The sequence below is a fragment of the Pleurodeles waltl genome, chromosome 9, assembly GCF_031143425.1.
Source record: "Pleurodeles waltl isolate 20211129_DDA chromosome 9, aPleWal1.hap1.20221129, whole genome shotgun sequence".
NCBI classification, from domain to species: Eukaryota; Metazoa; Chordata; class Amphibia; order Caudata; family Salamandridae; genus Pleurodeles; species Pleurodeles waltl.
This window is the reverse complement of record NC_090448.1, coordinates 157,467,883-157,487,236: the sequence shown is the minus strand read 5'-3', so window position 1 is coordinate 157,487,236 and position 19,354 is coordinate 157,467,883. Positions and strand designations below refer to the sequence as shown.

At 43.5% G+C, this 19,354-nt stretch overlaps 1 protein-coding gene across 1 annotated transcript in view; it reads left to right on the top strand.

Annotated features, from left to right (window-relative positions):
• DNAH12 (dynein axonemal heavy chain 12) overlaps positions 1-19,354 on the top strand; it is a 937,015-nt gene that overhangs the window by 646,270 nt on the left and 271,391 nt on the right. Inside the window, exon 53 of the mRNA XM_069206470.1 lies at positions 374-615. Coding sequence (XP_069062571.1) covers positions 374-615 — 242 coding nt within the window. The remainder of the gene's footprint in view (positions 1-373; positions 616-19,354) is intronic.

The following is a 19,354-nucleotide window of genomic DNA, read 5'->3' as shown; positions in this document are numbered from 1 at the left end:
TGAGTCTTTTTTAATTTGCTATTGACCAGCAAGGGTACAGTACAGCTAAGCATCCTACATGGCTGAAGTAGTAGATGCTCAGGGTAGTGACTATTTCTCAGTGGGTCTTGAGTAGCTTTACAGATGATGGTAGGGAGTAGTGCCCCTTTATTGGGGACTTTAACACTGTCTGCCACAAGGTTTGCTTCCAATTGACCTCGATGCTGAATTTTATTATAAAAATAAACTTTTTGAAGGTTGCAGGAATATAGCACTGGCTCCTTTACAGAGCAACAGAAGACGTATTTGCTTTTGTAGAGTTTATTATCCATATAAAGTTCACTCTTTATAAGTATTGTAGTCATCAGTGTATTATCTATTGGTGATGCCGTAGGTGGTTGCCCCCAAGAAAGCACGCTTGGCAGAAGCACAGCAGTCCTTAGCTGACACCATGTCACTGTTGGATCAAAAAAGAGCAGAGCTAAAAGAGGTGGAAAATCGACTTGCAGCTTTACAAGAGACTTTTCGCGAGAAGACAGATGAAAAAGTGCGGCTAGAGTTCCAGGTGGATTTGTGCGCTAAGAAGCTGGAACGAGCAGAGAAGCTTATTGGAGGACTTGGTGGAGAAAAATCAAGGTAAGTAAGGTTTTTATTGATTACTAAATACATGACAATAATTAATTTTAACTCAGAGTAATGAACATATTGGGAAAATGCAGCAGACAAACATTTTTTCCTTGTTTTTAATTAAACATGTGTTTCTAGTTTACATATTGCATGGTACAATCAGAATAAATGCATCAAACAGATTTACTTTTTAAAAAAAAAATATTTTGTTTTCACTACCTTTGTATTGTAATTAGATTCATCATCCCTATAAACAAAACATGTGCTTTGTTTGTGTGATAGCTGCCAAGGAAAATACCAATGTGATTTGAGCATTTGCAAAAGAATCATGGAGCCAGCCTAATGGAAGCACTGTTTCACTTTTTATCTTGATGACCCATTATTCCCCTTGTTTTTTAATTGAAGTAATACATAAGACCCTCTCACAGAACTATGGTTTGCCCAGTGTTGGAGTATCTTTCATAGATGCTTGAATCATCCCGGTTGTTGAAGTGGGAGTCCCACTGTATATTCTAAACCAGTGTAAGTAATAAGCGTAGCATAGAATGGCAAAAGACATTGAATTTAATAGCTTATTCACATCATCTAAAAAGAACCAAACTACAGTGAATCAGGTGAACTCGCCCTTTAGAACCCAGCAGAGGCCTCTTCCCTCATATTTTCCACCACACTTTGTGTGAGAGGGAGTCTCCCTAAGCTCTCCTCAGTTTTCTTGAGACTTTTTATGAGAATACTTTCAACTGTCTTCCAGTATGTCAGGAGTGCTTAAGAAAAGATTATTCCGACCTCATAGGACTGTGGTTATATCTGAGGAAGAGGATAGAGATAATTCTGCTACCTCAATCAAAATCTAGGAAAAGGGAGAGGTCACACCATGGGTTACCTCAGAGGCAGAAAAAGGCCTTGAAAAAAGATGCACCACCAGTCATCTACAGACTCCTCTCATGAGGAGAAATTGGAACATCTGAAATTAGGTCTGAACCAACTACGTCTTCTGTGGAAGTATCAATAAAACCAGTAAAATCCTCTTCTGAGCCAGTTTTAAAAAAGCACAAGCACAAGCTCTCAGAAAAGACATTGTTGAAGACCGCAACGTCGTCAAAAGCATTGTTGATGACAGTTAAATTGAAAATGCTTCCTATCACACTGTTGACAAACAGCTTGCCGATGATTACCACATCAAAGACACCCGCGTCATCGATGACAGCTACAACCTCAACCACAACCTCGTCATCGACAACGACCACAATGTCAACAATGGACACACCATTTCAGATTTGTGGATTTGTCAAAACCTGTAATTATGAAATGAAATATATAGGTCTCTCTTATTTTAGTAATGATATCAGTAGAAACATTCATATGTAGATATATAGAACCTAATGCCTTTTAAAAAAAAAAAACTTTATTTATTGTTTTATTAACAAATCAACAAGGCAGTCATCACATATACAATTGGGTATTGGTTATCTAAGGCATCCATGAGTCATCAGTTCGTAATTATTCTGAGATACACAATGATCCCCATTCTCAAACATCTAGAATAAATTGCTCCCCTTAGGATTTATTAATATATGCTTTTTGCTGGCGATAGGTGGCTCCCCCTCTTCTGGTTTTCCCATGCCCGTCCCTCCCAAATCGTCAGAGTTGTCGCTATATTCTGAGTCTGTAGTCCTCTCTTGCCAAGGACCCAACAATTTATCACAAAGAGATCTCCATGTGGTAAGAGCCTCCTGGCATCTATCACCCCGCCTATTCAGTCTGATATACGTTTTCTCGGCCAGGGACCACTCTGCTACCTCTCTGCGCCATCTCTCTATTGTTGGGGCCAGCTGTGACATCCATGTAATGGCAACTCTTCGTCGTGCTAGTACCATAGCTAGCTGTCCAAATTTATAGGTCATTTTTCGGCCCTTGTGGCGTTTGAAGTTACCCAACAGGCAGCACTGCAGTGTAAGAGTTATAGGAAGGTGTGTAATGTGCGCCATTTCGTCGACTATCAGTTCCCAATATGTGTGTGCTGCTTAGCATGTTCATGCCACATGTAAGAAATCTGCTCCCTTTTCATCACATCAGGGGCAGGCGTCCCGTCTCGTTCTTGTCATGTGGTTCAGAGCACTGGGGGTCATGTATGTCCTATGCAGGAAATTGTAATGTATGAGTCGAAAACGGGCATTGCTAGAAACAGCTTGAGTCAGTTCGCAGATGCGTACCCAGTCGGCATCCTCAATAGGTGTCTCGACATCGTAATCCCATGCGTCACAGGCTCGTGTGGGTCCCTGATTGTGTCTTCCCTCATGGCTCTATAAAAGAGCGTGATCATGTGTCTGCTAGATCCCACCATCAGTAATACCCACATTGTGTGTGACAACGGGGGGGCAGAGTGATAGCTTGGCCATATCTGTTGCACCATAGTTGGTAAGCCTGTGTGTGCAGGTACTACCCTAGTCCCAAATTAGTCTGTGCAACGCATTTTGAAAGGTGAAAAAGTATTCATCTGGGTATAGGCTTCCCAGCTGCTCACACCCGCCATCCCTCCATGCCCAGAAGGACATGTCAGTCATCATCTGCCTAACTGGTTTTAGGATCCATATGGGTAGTTTCTCATGAAATGGTGCTCGTTTTATCACTGTTGCTACAACCCGCTGCCATATCCCCGCCGTTTGCGGTACTATATATGGAGCATCTTTTGCTGTGTCGGTCCCCTCCACCAATAGTTCCGGGAGTCTGTTTACCTCTGTCAATCCTGTCAGCAGCCGCATCTCCCAGCTGGGGACAGTGTCTAGCCATCTGTCTGCGTGTTGTACATGTGTTGCATAGTAATATAACTCCAATCGCGGGACCTCCAGTCACCCCAACGTGTATGTTCTATTTCATGTGGCTAGAGCCACCCTGCCCCATTTACTTGCTTACAGTAGGGAGATCAATAAAGAGTTCAGCTGCTTAAATGTACGTGCTGTAATGGGATTCATTGAGTTCTGGAAAACATACAGGCATCTGAGGAGGAGCACCATTTTAGAAATAGCAATTCTGCCCATTAAGGACAGGGGAAGTGAATTCCAGAATTCAATTGAGTTTTCAAGCAAGGACATTACTCGTCCCATGTTAAGATGGAATTGTTGAGCTGGGGTATATGCTACATTTATCCCCAGGTAAGGGAAGAAGTCCAGTTCCCAGCGGAGCCCCAAATCTGGGAGGTGCTCCTCCAGGATGCCATGCAGGCAAGCCAATGGAAATATCAGAGACTTAGGGGGTCATTCCGACCCCGGCGGTCAAGGACCGCTGGGGCCGGGGTCGGTGGTAGCACCGCCAACAGGCTGGCGGTGCACCGCCGGGCATTCTGACCGCAGCGGTACAGCCGCGGCCAGAAACGGAAAGTCGGCGGTGTACCGCCGACTTTCCGCTGCCCATGGGAATCCGCCATGGCGGCGCAGCTTGCTGCGCCGCCATGGGGATTCCGACCCCCTCACCGCCATTCTGTTCCTGCCGGTTTTGACCGCCAGGAACAGGATGGCGGTGAGGGGTGTCGTGGGGCCCCTGGGGGCCCCTGCAGTGCCCGCAAAGAATTTCAGTGTCTGCTCAGCAGACACTGAAATTTGCGACGGGTGCAACTGCACCCGTCGCACCTTCCCACTCCGCCGGCTCCATTCGGAGCCGGCTTCCTCGTGGGAAGGGGTTTCCCGCTGGGCTGGCAGGCGGCCTTCTGGCGGTCGCCCGCCACCCCAGCGGGAAACACAGAATCACCGCAGCGGTCTTCAGACCGCGGAGCGGTGTTCTGTCGGGGGAACTCTGGCGGGCGGCCTCCGCCGCCCGCCAGAGTTAGAATGACCCCCTTAGTATGATTAATCCTAAGCCCTTAGATGTCTCCAAATTCACCTAGTATCTGCAGTGGCGTGGGTACTGCCACTCTAAGGATCGATATGTAAAACAGTGCATCGTCAGCGTATAGGGAGATGACATGGCGTGTCTCCCCTAGCTGGATGCCCCAAGCCCTTAACTCCCTTCTGACCTTTATCGCCAATGGCTCTATCACCAGGGCAAAGAGAAGCAGGGATAGGGGGCACCCCTGTTGTGTCCCTCTATCCAGCTCCCACACCCCTGATCTGGTCTGACCAACTCGTACTCTAGCCAGAGGGGCTGTATATCGCAGCTTAGCCCATTCACTGTATTGTGTCCTGAAGTCAGCCACTCTAAGGACCTCCAACAGATCTCCCCAGCCCACGGTATCAAACGCTTTAATTAAGTCAATAGAGACCAGTACCATTTCAGTATCAAGCCCTGTGCTTCACGGAAGACATGCGTCAGTCGTCTTAGATTCCTAGCGTATTATGGCCCGGAATAAAACCACATTGGTCTTCATGTATTAATGTAGGCATGTGGGGAGCCAACCAAAGCACCAAGATTTTGCTCAGCATTTTCACGTCGGAATTATGGTAATGGACCGATATGCTGCTGGGCTCGTCTTATCCCTCCTGGCTTTGGAACCATGCATATTTCCCCTTCCCTCATGGTAGGCGGGAGCACACCCCATGTACATGCCTCTAGAAACACCTCCAGTAATTGTTGCATGATCTATGCAATATGTAATCTTAGTTTCCAGTTTACTGCCATCTGCTCTGCATTAAAATAATATACTTGCCACTTATTTGTACACGTAATGTTGACACAAGATCTGTCAACAGTTTGGGCATGTATTATTTTGAGTAGCTTGTTTCAACAATCTGTCAAAAGTCACAGTTTTGTAATCTGGTAATGTTAAATAAATAACTCACTCCAAATCTATTTCTGTACTTGATGTGAATGAGAAATCTTCACACTCCATGAATAAGTAAGTCAAAATAACTCATCAGGAGGTACTTCCTCTTTTTCTAAAACAGCAAATATCACCATTAAAAAATCTGGTGCATCTTCTTGAGTGTTTCGAATAAACGGTAAAGATCCACTACATATATCTACAAGGTCTCAAATGTGTGATGACAGTTAAATTGAAAATGCTTCCTATCACACTGTTGACAAACAGCTTGCCGATGATTACCACATCAAAGACACCCGCGTCATCGATGACAGCTACAACCTCAACCACAACCTCGTCATCGACAACGACCACAATGTCAACAATGGACACACCATTTCAGATTTGTGGATTTGTCAAAACCTGTAATTATGAAATGAAACATATAGGTCTCTCTTATTTTAGTAATGATATCAGTAGAAACATTCATATGTAGATATATAGAACCTAATGCCTTTTTAAAAAAAAAAACTTTATTTATTGTTTTATTAACAAATCGACAAGGCAGTCATCACATATACAATTGGGTATTGGTTATCAAAGGCATCCATGAGTCATCAGTTCGTAATTATTCTGAGATACACAGAAAATCTGGTGCATCTTCTTGAGTGTTTCGAATAAACGGTAAAGATCCACTACATATATCTACAAGGTCTCAAATGTGTGATGCACAATGTGTCACAGTCCTATCACTGTAAACGTTGCAACAAAACACACAGTGCAGAGCACAGTGACTTCTGTTGTTTCTTTTCAGTTGCATATACAACATGAGGTAATTGAAAGAGTGTGTTTAGAACACCATTTGCATAGCAGTTGACACCAGAGGGGTTTGACAACTGGTAACCAAGAATATCGCCCTCATTGTCAATTTTCTTTCTTAACAAATTCCTTGTTCTCTTTCATTTCCTTCTTTCCAACATCATCACTACACTTCTTTGAAGGTTTTCGCTTTGGACAGATGGTGCATTTTTCATTAATGGGATACTGTCCTAAATAGAGAGCATAAAGACTTCTTAATTGGTCGTATTTTTTTTAACACAACTTGAATATGCACTTATTTTGATATCATCAAATGCATCTACATACAAACCGCACAATGTCCTAACTCAAGATAAGGCTACATCTGACATACCTTTCTTAAATACTGACTTCCTAACATTATTACATGCTGCATCTGGACTTAAATCTTGAGATTTATGAATGATAAAAACATATGCTACAGAAACTGGAAACAGTTTCCGTTGAATTTATGTCTTTCACGAGCAAAAACTTTACAAAGTACCTTCCAATCTGCTTTACCCTGTCAATCTGATCAAATTTAACTGCTAGGTACTATACCTCAATCCTGTTAGGAAAGCTAAAGAACTCAATATTTTACCCATAGAACCATTAACTAATTCTTTTTCAACATTTATATTTCAACACAAAATTTCTCTACAGTTCTTGCAAACACTTAAACATTTCTCCAATCCTGTAGTCCGTGAGACACATTTTTCTAATGGATCCAGTTTTGCTTGTAATTTTTCATTTATGAATACTGTAAAACCCTGGTGTTCCATTTTGTCTGTTGCTGTTGTCAGTGCCAACATTTCTTCTTTCTCCAATTCCAGCAAATCTTTCTTAAAAGAAGCACACTCCTCCAGTGTAGGCATTAGACACAGTTGTTTTTCATTCTTGTATGAAAGTGAACATTAGCTCTGCAGCTGTCTTGTTCATTGGAAACAGTTTTTAAGAAGATAACTTTCTAGCAAAGGCTTTCCCTCCTTTGAAAGAACACCTACTCTAATATCCTTCAAAATATTTCCATATTGAATATCAAATATTTGTTGCATATTCCTTAGTAACTCTTTGTATTGGAAGGTTGACCAAATATTCAAATTTCCAATGCTTCCCAAAGACTTCTGAGTTTCATTATGAAACAGTGTTTTGAAAACAGGCTGTCCTTTAACATGTACAAATAAACAAGGTGCACTGTACCAAAGAGATGACTACAGGTCGAAAAGGCACTACTAAAAGGAGAAGTCAGGGCCCTCACACACCCAATGGGTGTCATGCTTCATCATAGAGCCTGCTCCTTGTCGGGCTGGTGTTGCAGTGTCTGATGGGCCCCTCTGGTGGACTCTTTGCCAGAGATCTTTTAAATGTGTGCTGTGGTTAGATGTAGGAGTTGGTTCAGACCCACGAGGAGAAGTGAAAAGCTGGAGAGGGTATACTAAAATTGGCTCTAGACCCTACCATCAGTGTGTTTATTCTTAGCGAGGGGTCTAGATCAAGCTTAAAAACAAGGGGAGTGATCAAGGAAATAATGTTTCTCCACTCTACCAGCAAAGAAAAGAGAAGTGGGTAAAAGGAATTTTACCACACCAATTTCTTCCGGTTAACTGTATTGCATTCAACAACTCTTATTCAGTCGCCATTTCTCACTGGTGTTTCAGTAGAGGTTATAAAACCTTGATGCGACCACAACTGGCCAAAATCATGAACAATTCCAAATCCATATTGACTGTCAGTATAGATTGTGACTCTTAATCTTGCAGAAACATAGCATGCTCTCGTAAGAGCTAATTCTGCAACTTGTGCAGAATATACACCTGGAAGCCATGAAGCTTCTAACGTGCCTGTAATTGTGCATACTGCATATCCTGCTCTCAGTGTGCCTGTTCCATCTCTGAGACACGAACCATCAACAAAAACAATGTGGTTGTTTTCCTCTAAACGTGTGTCTCTAATATAGGTCTCGATTTTGTACACAGTTCAGTTACCACGAGACAATCATGCTCAACGTCTTCTTTTTCAATTTCAACAGTATCACTTGGAAGCAATGTCGCTGGATTTAGCACTGTACATCTCTTTAATGTTACATGTGGAGCACCCAATATGTCCGTCTCATACCTTGTCAGTCTTGCACCTGTCAAGTATTGCGTTTCTGTCCTTGTCGGTAAAATATTAACAGAATGCAGTACCATTACCGTCAAAGGGTATCCTATGACTACCCCCTCACATTGGGAAAGACTTTGACCAACTTCTGCTACTGCACACAGGCAACCTGGTAAAGTTGCTGCAACCGGGTCCAAGGTAGCTGAAAAATAAGCTACTGGGAAATAAGCACCTCCATGGACCTGTGTCAAAACAGACAAAGAACAAGCATCACGTTCATGACAAAACAAAGTGAAAGCCTTTGTGTAATCAGGCATTCCCAATGCTGGAGCTCTGCACAAACTCTCTCTCAATTCAGTGAATGCTTTCATCTGATTTTCATCTAGGGTAATGGGATCTGTAACTTCCTTATGTGTCAACTGCTACAAAAGCTTAGCAATTTCAGCAAAATTCGGAATCCACTGTCTGCAGTACCCCACCATTCCCAGAAACATCCTGACATCTCTCTGTGAAGTCAGGGGACTTCTCTGCAAAATCATGGTAATTCTCTCTCTGGAGATTCTCCTTAATCCCTTCTCAATCTGTTGTCCCAGGTATTTTACTGATTTTTGGCAATACTGCAAATTTACAGGTGAAACTTCATGTCCAAATTCTCCCAAATGGTTCAACAGGGCAAACGAGTCATGTTTACACTCATCCCTTGTTCTGGATGCGATCAGCAAATCATCAATGTACTGCACTAGAGTCGATTGGTATGGCAATTCCAATGACTCCAAGTTCTTTTTCAAGATCTGATTAGACAGGGATGGTGACTTCGTATACCCTTGTGGAAGCCTGCACCAGCTGTAGACTCTGTCTAAGAATTTGAAACTAAAAAGAAACTTACTATCCTTATGAAGAGGCACAGAAAATAAAGCTTGTGACAGATCTACCACTGTGAACCACTCTGCATCACAAGGAATCTGAAACAGGATCACTGCTGGATTTGGCACCACTGGACAACATTTAACCACCAAATCATTCACTTTTCGCAAGTCCTGCACAACAAGCACTTTCCCACATGGTACTTTAAACCCATTATTGGTGAATTGAATGGGCTGCTCAATACTTCTTTCAAAATTCCTTGTTTTAGAAAATCTCCAATTATCTGTGCCACCTTCATTAGAACATCTTGCGGCATGTTATACAGTGGAAGCTGCAGAAATACTGCATTGGGCTTCAGAGTAATCTTAATCGGTTCTGCTCCCTTAATCAGACCTACTTCTTTACCTGTCAGGTCCCAGACTTCTTCCTTCACTGTTCCCTGCAAGTCTGCATGCAATTCTTTCACAGTAAACACTGAGAAAAATTCAATCAACAGGTATTCTTCATTGGCATTGTTAACCATCATTTCAGTCACCTGTTCTTTCTCATCATCACTATTTGTTTGAACTTCTATTCCAGTGTCCGAACAATTAATGGAGCATCTTGTCTTACACAGTAAGTCTCTTCCCAGTAGAGTTACGGGACTCGAGTCACACACCACAAATCTACAAATACACCAATCCCTGATAATTGCCAATTTCAACCTGCACAGGCTCTGTGATTGGGTTTGCCAACTGTCTATTTCCAATCCCACAACTTGAACTGTCCTGCCTGAAAGAGGTAAATTTGGGACTTCTATACTTCTTACTGTAGAGCGTGTAGTTCCTGTATCCACTAAGAATGAAACCTTGTAGCCCATCACTTTTCCTTTCACAAAAGGTCCTTTCTGATCTACTTTTAGGGAAGCTGCAAGCATACAAGCTCCTTCATCCGAACAACTGTCACTCATCCAATCTTCTTTTATTTCATCCTCACTGTAAAATGGAAATTGGTGCACTGTGTGATTACTATTATCTTGTCTCTGACCTGTGACCTGCTGAGTAAGCATCACCTGTTGCTGTTCCATCTGGGCTTGAGGTATTTGCATTTGCTGTATTGGTTGCAATTGGGTTAATTGTGCGCCTGCATTTGCGGTACCAGTAGGAAATTCTGTCCTCGATTCTGAACATTAGGAATAAATCCTTTCATTCTTGGGACTTTCACAGTTTGAAATGTACTGACATCACCTTGCTGAACAAAACCATCCTGCGCCATCAATGGACAGTCCCGCTTCCAGTGTCCCACGTTTCCGCACAAAAGACACAGCAAAGTCTTTTTCATCCCCTGCATGTCATTCTGAACCACTTCAGTCCCTAACTCCGGACTATGCATCATGTCAACTCCACGTACTCTACCCCTCACTTGCGGCTGAAACATAACAGCTCTCTGCTGCGGCGGCATAGGCAGTACTATAGCTCCCTGCACTCCTGTTTGAGCTGCCTTTATTTGCATCACCATCGCTTTCTCCTTCAACTTTTTCTGTTTTCATTCAATCTCATCACTACAGTATTTTGCATATTGCGACACTTCATCAGTCGGCTTTGCCTGCCAGCAAATCAAATGACTCTTAATCATCTGCCCTACTTCTAGCCTCAAACCTTTGACGAACCTGAACACAAAATGCAACATGTCTTTTGGCTCAATTGCTTCCTTGCCACTGTACTCCTTGAATGCTTTTAACAATCTTTCATAGTAAGTATGTATTAACTCTTTAGATTCCTGAACTGTTCTAGCAATCCTCTGCCAATCAATATTTTTGGGAGAAATTCTTGACTTCTGGAATTCAATAACCTTATAATAATTTTTCATTACCTCAGGTGAAGGTGCACCTGTTACTTTATCCCCTTCTGGTTCACTTGTTGGCCAATCCACTGCTCTCTTACACACAACCCATAAGTCAGCTGGTACTATTATCTCCAATAGCGTGTTCAAGTCCTCCCACAGACATTTGGAAAGTTTCCCAAATCTATCTGTCTGCTGATACCACTCGACCGGCTTCTCTCTCAATTTTGGGAAATCATTTGTAAATGACAGTATATCACTCCTTTGCCATGGGACATGAACAAACTGCCCTCCTGGAATCTCTTTCATTGGAAGCATCTTTAATGATTCCTTTTCGAACATCCTCAGACCCTTCTTGTGAATCCCGCTTCCGCTTATCTTTTTTCTTTGTCCATCTACCTTCCCACTTCTCTAATGCTCCCCAAATCTGAGCACTCTGCAGCAATTCTCTCAAATGTGCCTTCATTCCTGATGATTTCATGTGTTCAAAATCCTCTGCCTCGAAATCTAATCCGTAACTGCGTTTCAAATGCTTCGTTTTCTCAATCTTAATGTCATGTTTCTGTGTTAGGTCTGCCAATTTCTGATGTATTTTACTCACTTCTCTTGTAATCTTTGGGCACAAATACCTCAACTCTTCTTCAGTATAGGCCTCCAGTCTGTTCACACCCATTGTTCCCTCAACTTTATTCAGTTGCTTCTATATTCAACCTCACACGATTTATCTGCTCTTTGCCTTTGGATGCGTTTTGAGGAGTGTTTAGACTATCTAACCATTCACTCAATTGCTGAGCTGACAATCCCTGTAATGAAATATTACTCACGTTTGGCACTGGTAGTTGTTGCACCACTGCACCTGAAGCTTGCGGTGTCAAAAGTTTCAAACTCTGACTCACATTCGGGCCATTCACTGTATCTGGAAGCGCTACAAGTGGACTAAGATCCATTAAAGGTCTAGATCCATTGAAAGTCTGACATGCGGACGACATCATCTGCATGGGATCACTCACTCCCCTTCTCACAAGGCTCTGTGACGTTTCGTTCTGCTCCCCTGCGTTTGATTTCTTTTGCGCAATAAGTGTACCACTGGACCAACAATAATTGGTAGCGATATTGCATCTGGAGCTACTCTAACACTCGCGCCTTGCGGAAATGTTACCCCCCATTGCCTGATTCATGACTGGTGTAATATCTGACTGTGTTCCTGTCATTGGTGTAAACTTCGGCAAACCCTGCGCCTGTGCTGAAGGCAATAACATTGGAGTCTGTTCTGTCTGAATTAGCTTTGGCCTTGGAAGCACTTGCTCTGTTGGCACCATTATGTTCAAGACTGTCTCAAGGACTGGTACTTCTGGATAAATTCTGTGTACCAAAGGTGGATGCATCTGCGCTTGAACCACAGTAGAAGCTCCTGCATTAGGTGTACTCTGTACTACCACTGGTATTTGTCTACTACCTGTCTGAGCTGCTCCCTCAGTTCCCTGTACTTGTGTTCGAGCAGTTGTAGTGGCACTAGTCCCGGGACCCCCTGAATAGGTCGTAAAGCGTGGAGGTCGATCCCTTAACAACTGCGTAATGAGATCCTCAACGTCAGAATCTTCATCATCTACATAAGACTTTCTCTTTTTCTTTTTTCCTGCACTTACATCCTCTTTAGCGCCATCTTCTTTCTCTGCTCTCATCTTCCTCCGTACTGGCAGGAAACAACTTAGCACACTGTAGTGTCTCCGCTCTCCATCAATTCTGTTCCCAATCCCATCTAGCTTCAGCTAAAGATTTCTCTACTCGCTTCATTCTCTTTTTAAACTTCATTTCTTGTTGCTGTCTGGCCACCAGTTCCCAAACTACTAAAGCCTCGAACTGTGCTGGTCTTGGTAACGGTTTCATCTCATATAATGCCATTCGCAATAGGTCCAGTATTCTCAAATTAAATGTCCCATGTTCTGGAAATGTTAAATACCCTTGCTTCTTTGTTAGCTTACACCACTGCTTCAACCACAAACAGAGTGCTATACCTCGCTCCTCCATTACAATATAAGCTGGAGAATTTTCCGGTGGGGTCGACTCCCCTACTGACACCTTAATGTAAGAATCACCTTTCATGGCACTTCTGACCGCTTCGAAAAACTTAATTTTGTCTGTTCTGTTTCCTTCGTTCAATATTAAAATTACTTTTACTCCCAAGATTCCCTTCACCCACTTACTCAACCAATTACCCCTTACAGACAGCTGCCAATCCGCTTGCGACTCTTCTCACTAACCAACCTATCCCAGTGCGGCACACCCTGACGTCACACTCGCACACAGCGGCTGACAAAGTCTTGCGGCTTGTCCTCCTACTTCAATTCACACAACTAATGTAAATTATTGCGAGCATTTTAACCAAATACCAATAACTAAAACAAACCTGCTGGTTTACTACAGGAAAGGACACAATCGCTTCAGAGACCTTACGGATTTTCACTAATGGCTCTTTTGCTCATGTAGCTATTCCTCTTTCTCAGTCTCCCACATTTGCAAGCTAAATTCGGCCCGCAAATGTTACTCTCAACTGATCAATGGGTCTGTCCTGGTGCACAAAGAACTAGCCAAATCTCAGTCAAAATTTCTTTTACTCATTTATCACACACACCAACTTGTTGACCACGCCCGATCAACCTACTAAACCAGACACATTACAACATATAACCAAGTGTCTGCTGCACTTGTCAATATACTCCGGAGTCTTAGACCATGCAGGGTCCGTATATCACCTACAACCCTGTGGATAATTTTTTAGCACAAAGAGCCACACACATGTGAAGTTCGACAACTTTCCTACTCTCATACTACGGAGTACGCACACTCCTACTAACCTCAACTGGAGTACGCAGACTCCCTACTTACCTCACATACATAACAATTCACCTGCGATTTGCTTAAGCATTTCCAGACCACACTACATGGAGAAATGTATACCCAGTATGCTTCGGCAGTCTTGACACTTTAAGGAAATAAGGGAGTTGAATATTGTCCTTGGACAACATCTGTTTGAGACAGAAATTGTTATCAGATTTGTAAGAAATAGCTGCCTGAGTGACTTAGTCAAGTTATGCCGCCTCATAGTACTTTTTTGAAGTGCGGGAGTGTTTTCAATGGTTAATGGGAGTGTTTCCAGCTTCGTCTGGGGTTTCTTATTTGCCCATATGAACTGGCTCAACATCTGATTGACCGCCCAGAAAAATTTCTAGTGAACTTTAATAATAGCATTAGACAGTGTGAAGAGAAATAATGTGAGATTCATCATTTTAATTAGTGTGGTACGGCCAATAACTGTTAACGAAAGCATCTATTAGCTGCAAAGGAGATTTTGGGCTTTTTTCTTTTAGAGTGGACAGATCATTTAATTGATAAAAGTATGCAAAATTGTGGGAAACATATACCCCCAAGTATCTGATGGGCCATGAGGCCCGAAAGTATGCCCGCATCTCTGTTGGCACGATTAGCTCATTATTGTTGAGAAGGAGTGCCTCGGATTTGGTGTGGTTGCCTCTATAGCTTCCTAAGTCTGTGAATACCTTGATCTTGGTGGAAGCTCTTTCTATATTCTGCACCTCTGCCGCTAGATACAAAATCATGTTATCAGTAAATAATGTTAGTTCTGGAGCATCCTGCGGAGGAGCCTTTACAGAGGTATCTTGATGTAGGGCCGCTGCCAGGGCCTTGATAAAAAATGCAAAAAGCATGGGGCAAAAGGGACAACCCTGGCGAGCCCTGCGACGTATTGAAATGGTACCAGCTATATGTGCATTAATTAGCACTTTGGCTCCAGCTTTCTGCTATAGATTTTGAAGTAGCCTAACTAGTCTGTAGGGAAAGTTGAACCTATGCAAGATTAAAAACGAGACTTCCTATTACAATAAGTCAAAAGATTTTTTTGCGTCCAACATGATTATTGCGGCTTTCATCTTGTTTTTTGTAAAATAATCTGTAGCAGAAAGTTGGTGTTAGTGCAAATAGTTCTTCCTGGAAGGAACCTGCACTGAACCCTATGGACCACATCCTGAGCTAGGGTGTAATTCTGGAGGCCAATATCTTCACAAATAGCTTGCAGTCATTGTTCTAGAGGCTAATCGATCAATAAGAGTCCAATTTGTCTGCATGTTTATCCTTCTTGAGAATATTAATGATCACTTCACGGGTAAAGGAGCTGGGGACCTCACCTCCATTGAGTATGTCATTAAGTAAAGTACTAGAAACCCTGCAATCTACTCTATAAGGGTTTTATATAACTTGGCCAGCAGTCCATCATTCCCACAGGCCTTCCCGCCAGGGGAATTTTTGATAGCCTCCTATACTTCAGTCAACCCGATAGGCACCACTAGGGATGCCTGGTGCTGATTACTGAGAGTAGGTAGATTAACTCTCCCCAGATATTCATTAATTTGTTCTGAACTAACCGCTTATAAAGTTTAGTATGGTGAGCTAAGATTACCCTATCTATTTCATCAGGTTAAATGACCATGGATTCTTGGACCTTATCAAAAATAGACTTGCTGGCCACACTATTTTGCTTTTTTTGACCGACCAAGCCAAAAACCTTCCAACATGTTCATTTTCTCCATAATATTGCTGGAAGCAGGTGTTCTGGTTGACTACTTCCTGTGATGAATAGTGCTCCCTCAAGTTAAATCAAGCTTCCTGCATCCTGGCCTCTGAGGCCTGATTATATGTGACCGGACAGGGCTGTGTTGCTCGATCGAGTTCTTGCTGCAGGATCATGATTTCTCTTTTCTTAACTTGGTTAATTGTGCTTTGTAAGAGATGGCTTCCCCCCCAATAAATGTTTTCCATGCTTCCCCGATTGAAAAAATGGTAGCTGAGTCTGCATTCCTATCTAGGAAGTCTGTAACAGAGGATTAAAGGGCCTCAATCCACCCTTCATCCGGAAGTAGGGACTTGCCTAATGTCCACTATGGTCGCTCTGTGTGTCCTACTGGTATATTTAATTTGATCAACGGAACTGAATGATCTGAAAAGGGGTTAAGCAAAATGCTTGTGCTTCCCCTGGCCCATTGATATGAGGGTAGGATGAAATCAAACCCAGAGGCAGAGTTAAACCTTTTGGAAAAGCAGATACATTTTTGAGTCTGAGAATCGTCTACTCTCCAGGGATTTTGTAGGGCCAAGCCTCTAATAAACTTTGCCGAAAGATGTGACACTCTAGGTTTATTCTGGGACTTATTCTTATGTGATGCATCCATTTTTACATCCTGTATAATATTAAAATCTCCTCCAACCACCAAAAGACCGGAGATTGGAATAAAAAAATTGTATCATTCCTGCAGAGACGATGTCTCGTCTTCTCTAGGGGCCATAAAAAGGGACCAAGAGCACATATTGTCTTTCAGTTTTAACACTAAGTACTATCCATTTGGGATGAGGATCTCCTAAAAACCTTTCCCCTGAATTTCCCACTTTATCAAAACAGACGCCCCTCATACTGCTGCACTAGCCAATGCAAAGAAGGACTGAGAAATGAAGCTGGGTGTTTTCAGCAGTTTGGACTGTAACAGTGTGCAGCTGTAATAGACATATCAGAGAAAATTCAAAAGGAAAAATTATCAGCGGAATTTTAGTTTTTAGTTCTAATGGTATGCAACAAGATTTGCTCCTTGATTCTGAAGTCACCAAAGTCCACCAGTATAGTTTGTGGATTTTTCACACGTGGTTGCCTCTTCGCTGGTATAAAATGCACCTGCATGATTGTTAACTCTGTGCTTGCTGCAGCCTTGCCTGGAATGCTATGCTTATAAATGAGATCTGATACCACCTTGTTAACCATATATCCAGCTTCACAACCTTAGTTTGAAGCTTCAAGATCTGTTTTCTGCTTAATGTAATTTTAACTGAAGTTCTTCAAGTTCTTCCTGCATTTTCGATATCCAAGTTTCATGCTTGTTATTCAAATCCTCCAAATCGGAAACCCACTGTTCCACCTGGGAAATGCAGGAGAACAGGTGATGAATGCTGGTATTCATTTGACCGAACTGTTCAGCTGTATTTCTATGGGCCTCTTTCTGTGATAATTTCAGGTCCTGCAGCTCCTTTAGGATCTGAATAAGCATTGCTTTGAACAGTGTCATCTCCAAGGATGATGTTGATGCCATTGGGGTTGCTGGTCTCTCTGGTGGAGAAGCAGATGAAACTATTAGCACCTGTGTTACACCAAGCATTCCTTGTAGTGCCTGTACTTGCCTTGGCTCCCTTAGAGAATTGTCTAGTTGAGTCTCTTTACTTGAAAGCCCTTTAGATCCTGCAATGGTTGCAGAAATTTGTGGACTTTGTGGGTTTAAGAGCTTTGCTTGAGAATCTTGGTTTCAATGGTTCATCGCGAGTATTGTTGAACGCTGGAGAATCACAAGAGAACTACAAGCCTCATATGTGCTGCACGGACTGCTTTTGAAGTATCACTCGACCTTCTCCCACCTCCAGGGCAGCCTAGATCTGCCCTCCCAGCTGCTTCAACCCCTACCGATCCCCGTTAGCTCAAGTCTGGTATATGTAGAGAATCATAAGCACTACTATAATCTCTTTGATAATTTATTAGGGGAAAGGCCTCACATATATCTACTATGGAGCATCAGCGTGTTCCGTGTAATCAAAAGATGGCACAGCTGGGCTGTCTTCACCATCTCCACCAGACCTTTTTGATCATGGGCGGGGGATGGGGTATGTCAGCTGAGTTTGACTTAACGTCGTGTGTTGTTTTCTGGGGGTGAAAGTAGCCTAGCCACTCCTCCACAGAGTCCGGTACTTGATAAACCTTACGTACTCTCCAAACAAATTAGCACTATTTCCCCTAATCATGGCATCCAGATGCCACCTCTGCCCTTTCCGCATGTTACCAGACTCAGAAAGCGACCTCGCCCCCCGTACCACTCACCGTCTTTTTTCTACTTGTGGCTGGGCTTGCCGGTTGCTTTGTGGGCGATGCTGCTATATGCTACTTCTTCGGCCTCTGACTCCACAACTCCACTCCGCTACTCTGTGCTTTGCTAACTCCATCACACTCACCCGCCGGCCATCTTGCTGTGACTCAGATGCAGATTCAACCACAGATCATGCCAGGAGCACCATGTGGTTCCCTGTACACACACTCTTTCTTGTCATGGAGCAATCCATGCGCAGATCTAACTTTCACCTCCACATATATTTGCTTTTGCCTGTCATTTAGTTGTCCAACTAAGGGGGTCATTGTGACCCTGGCGGTCGGTGGTAAAGCAGCAGTAAGACCGCAAACAGGCCGGCGGGGAAAAAAATGGAATTAACTGCTGCGGTCATCCGCCACTTCACCATTCCGACCGCCATGGCGGTGAAGACCGCTGGGCTGGAGATTGCGGTCTCCAGCCCGGCGGTCGCCACTAGACCGCCGACGGTATCAGGACCCTGCATACCGCCATGGATCTCGGGTGGTTGGGAACCGCCATGAGATCCATGGCGGTAGGCACTATCAGTGCCAGGGAATTCTTTCCTGCCACCCCCCAAAGGTGGCACAACCCCCCTCCCCACCTTGACCCCGAACATGCACATATATACACCCCTACATGCACACACCCCCAACATGCACATATACACACCCCTACACGCACACGTACACCCCTACAACACATACCCGCACACATTTCCAATACACACAACACCCCCCGCACGCATACACTCACTCACTCACCCCCTTTATACTCTCACACGCACACCCCCATGCATGCACAACACACAACACTGCCCACCCCCTTCCCTAACGGACGATCAACTTACCTTGTCCGTTGATCCTCTGGGAGGGGACGGGATCCATGGGGGCAGCTCCGCCACCAGCACACTGTCACCAGAACACCGCCACACCGAATCACGGGACGTGATTCAGTGGGCGGTGTTCTGTTGACGTGGCAGTGGAGGTTGAGCAACCTCCACTTTCCCGCCGTCCGCCAGTATGGCTGCTGGCGGCTTTCCGTCCGAAAAAGTCCACTGGCGGTCCACTGGCGGTCTTCAGCACGGCGGTACCTTGGCGGTCTTGCGAAAAGACCGCCGAGGTCGTAATGACCCCCCTAAGTCTCCCAAATCAACTATTTTATGTCTTGTTTGTTCCGCTGCAGTCCCTACCTCATTTATTGCAAAATGGGCTTAATTTTCAATTATTTGCTGTCCAGGTGGATTTGTTTCAATTTCTGTTTATTAAGTTTTTATATGATAGAAAAAAACATAGGAGCAGTATAATATACTCATATAGAGAGACAAATAAAAAATAATGATTTGATAAATGGTAACAGTTGCAGTTAAGTCAGATGACACTCTGGGGGTCATTCTGACCCCGGCGGTCATGGACCGCTGGGGCCAGGGTTGGCGGGAGCACCGGTT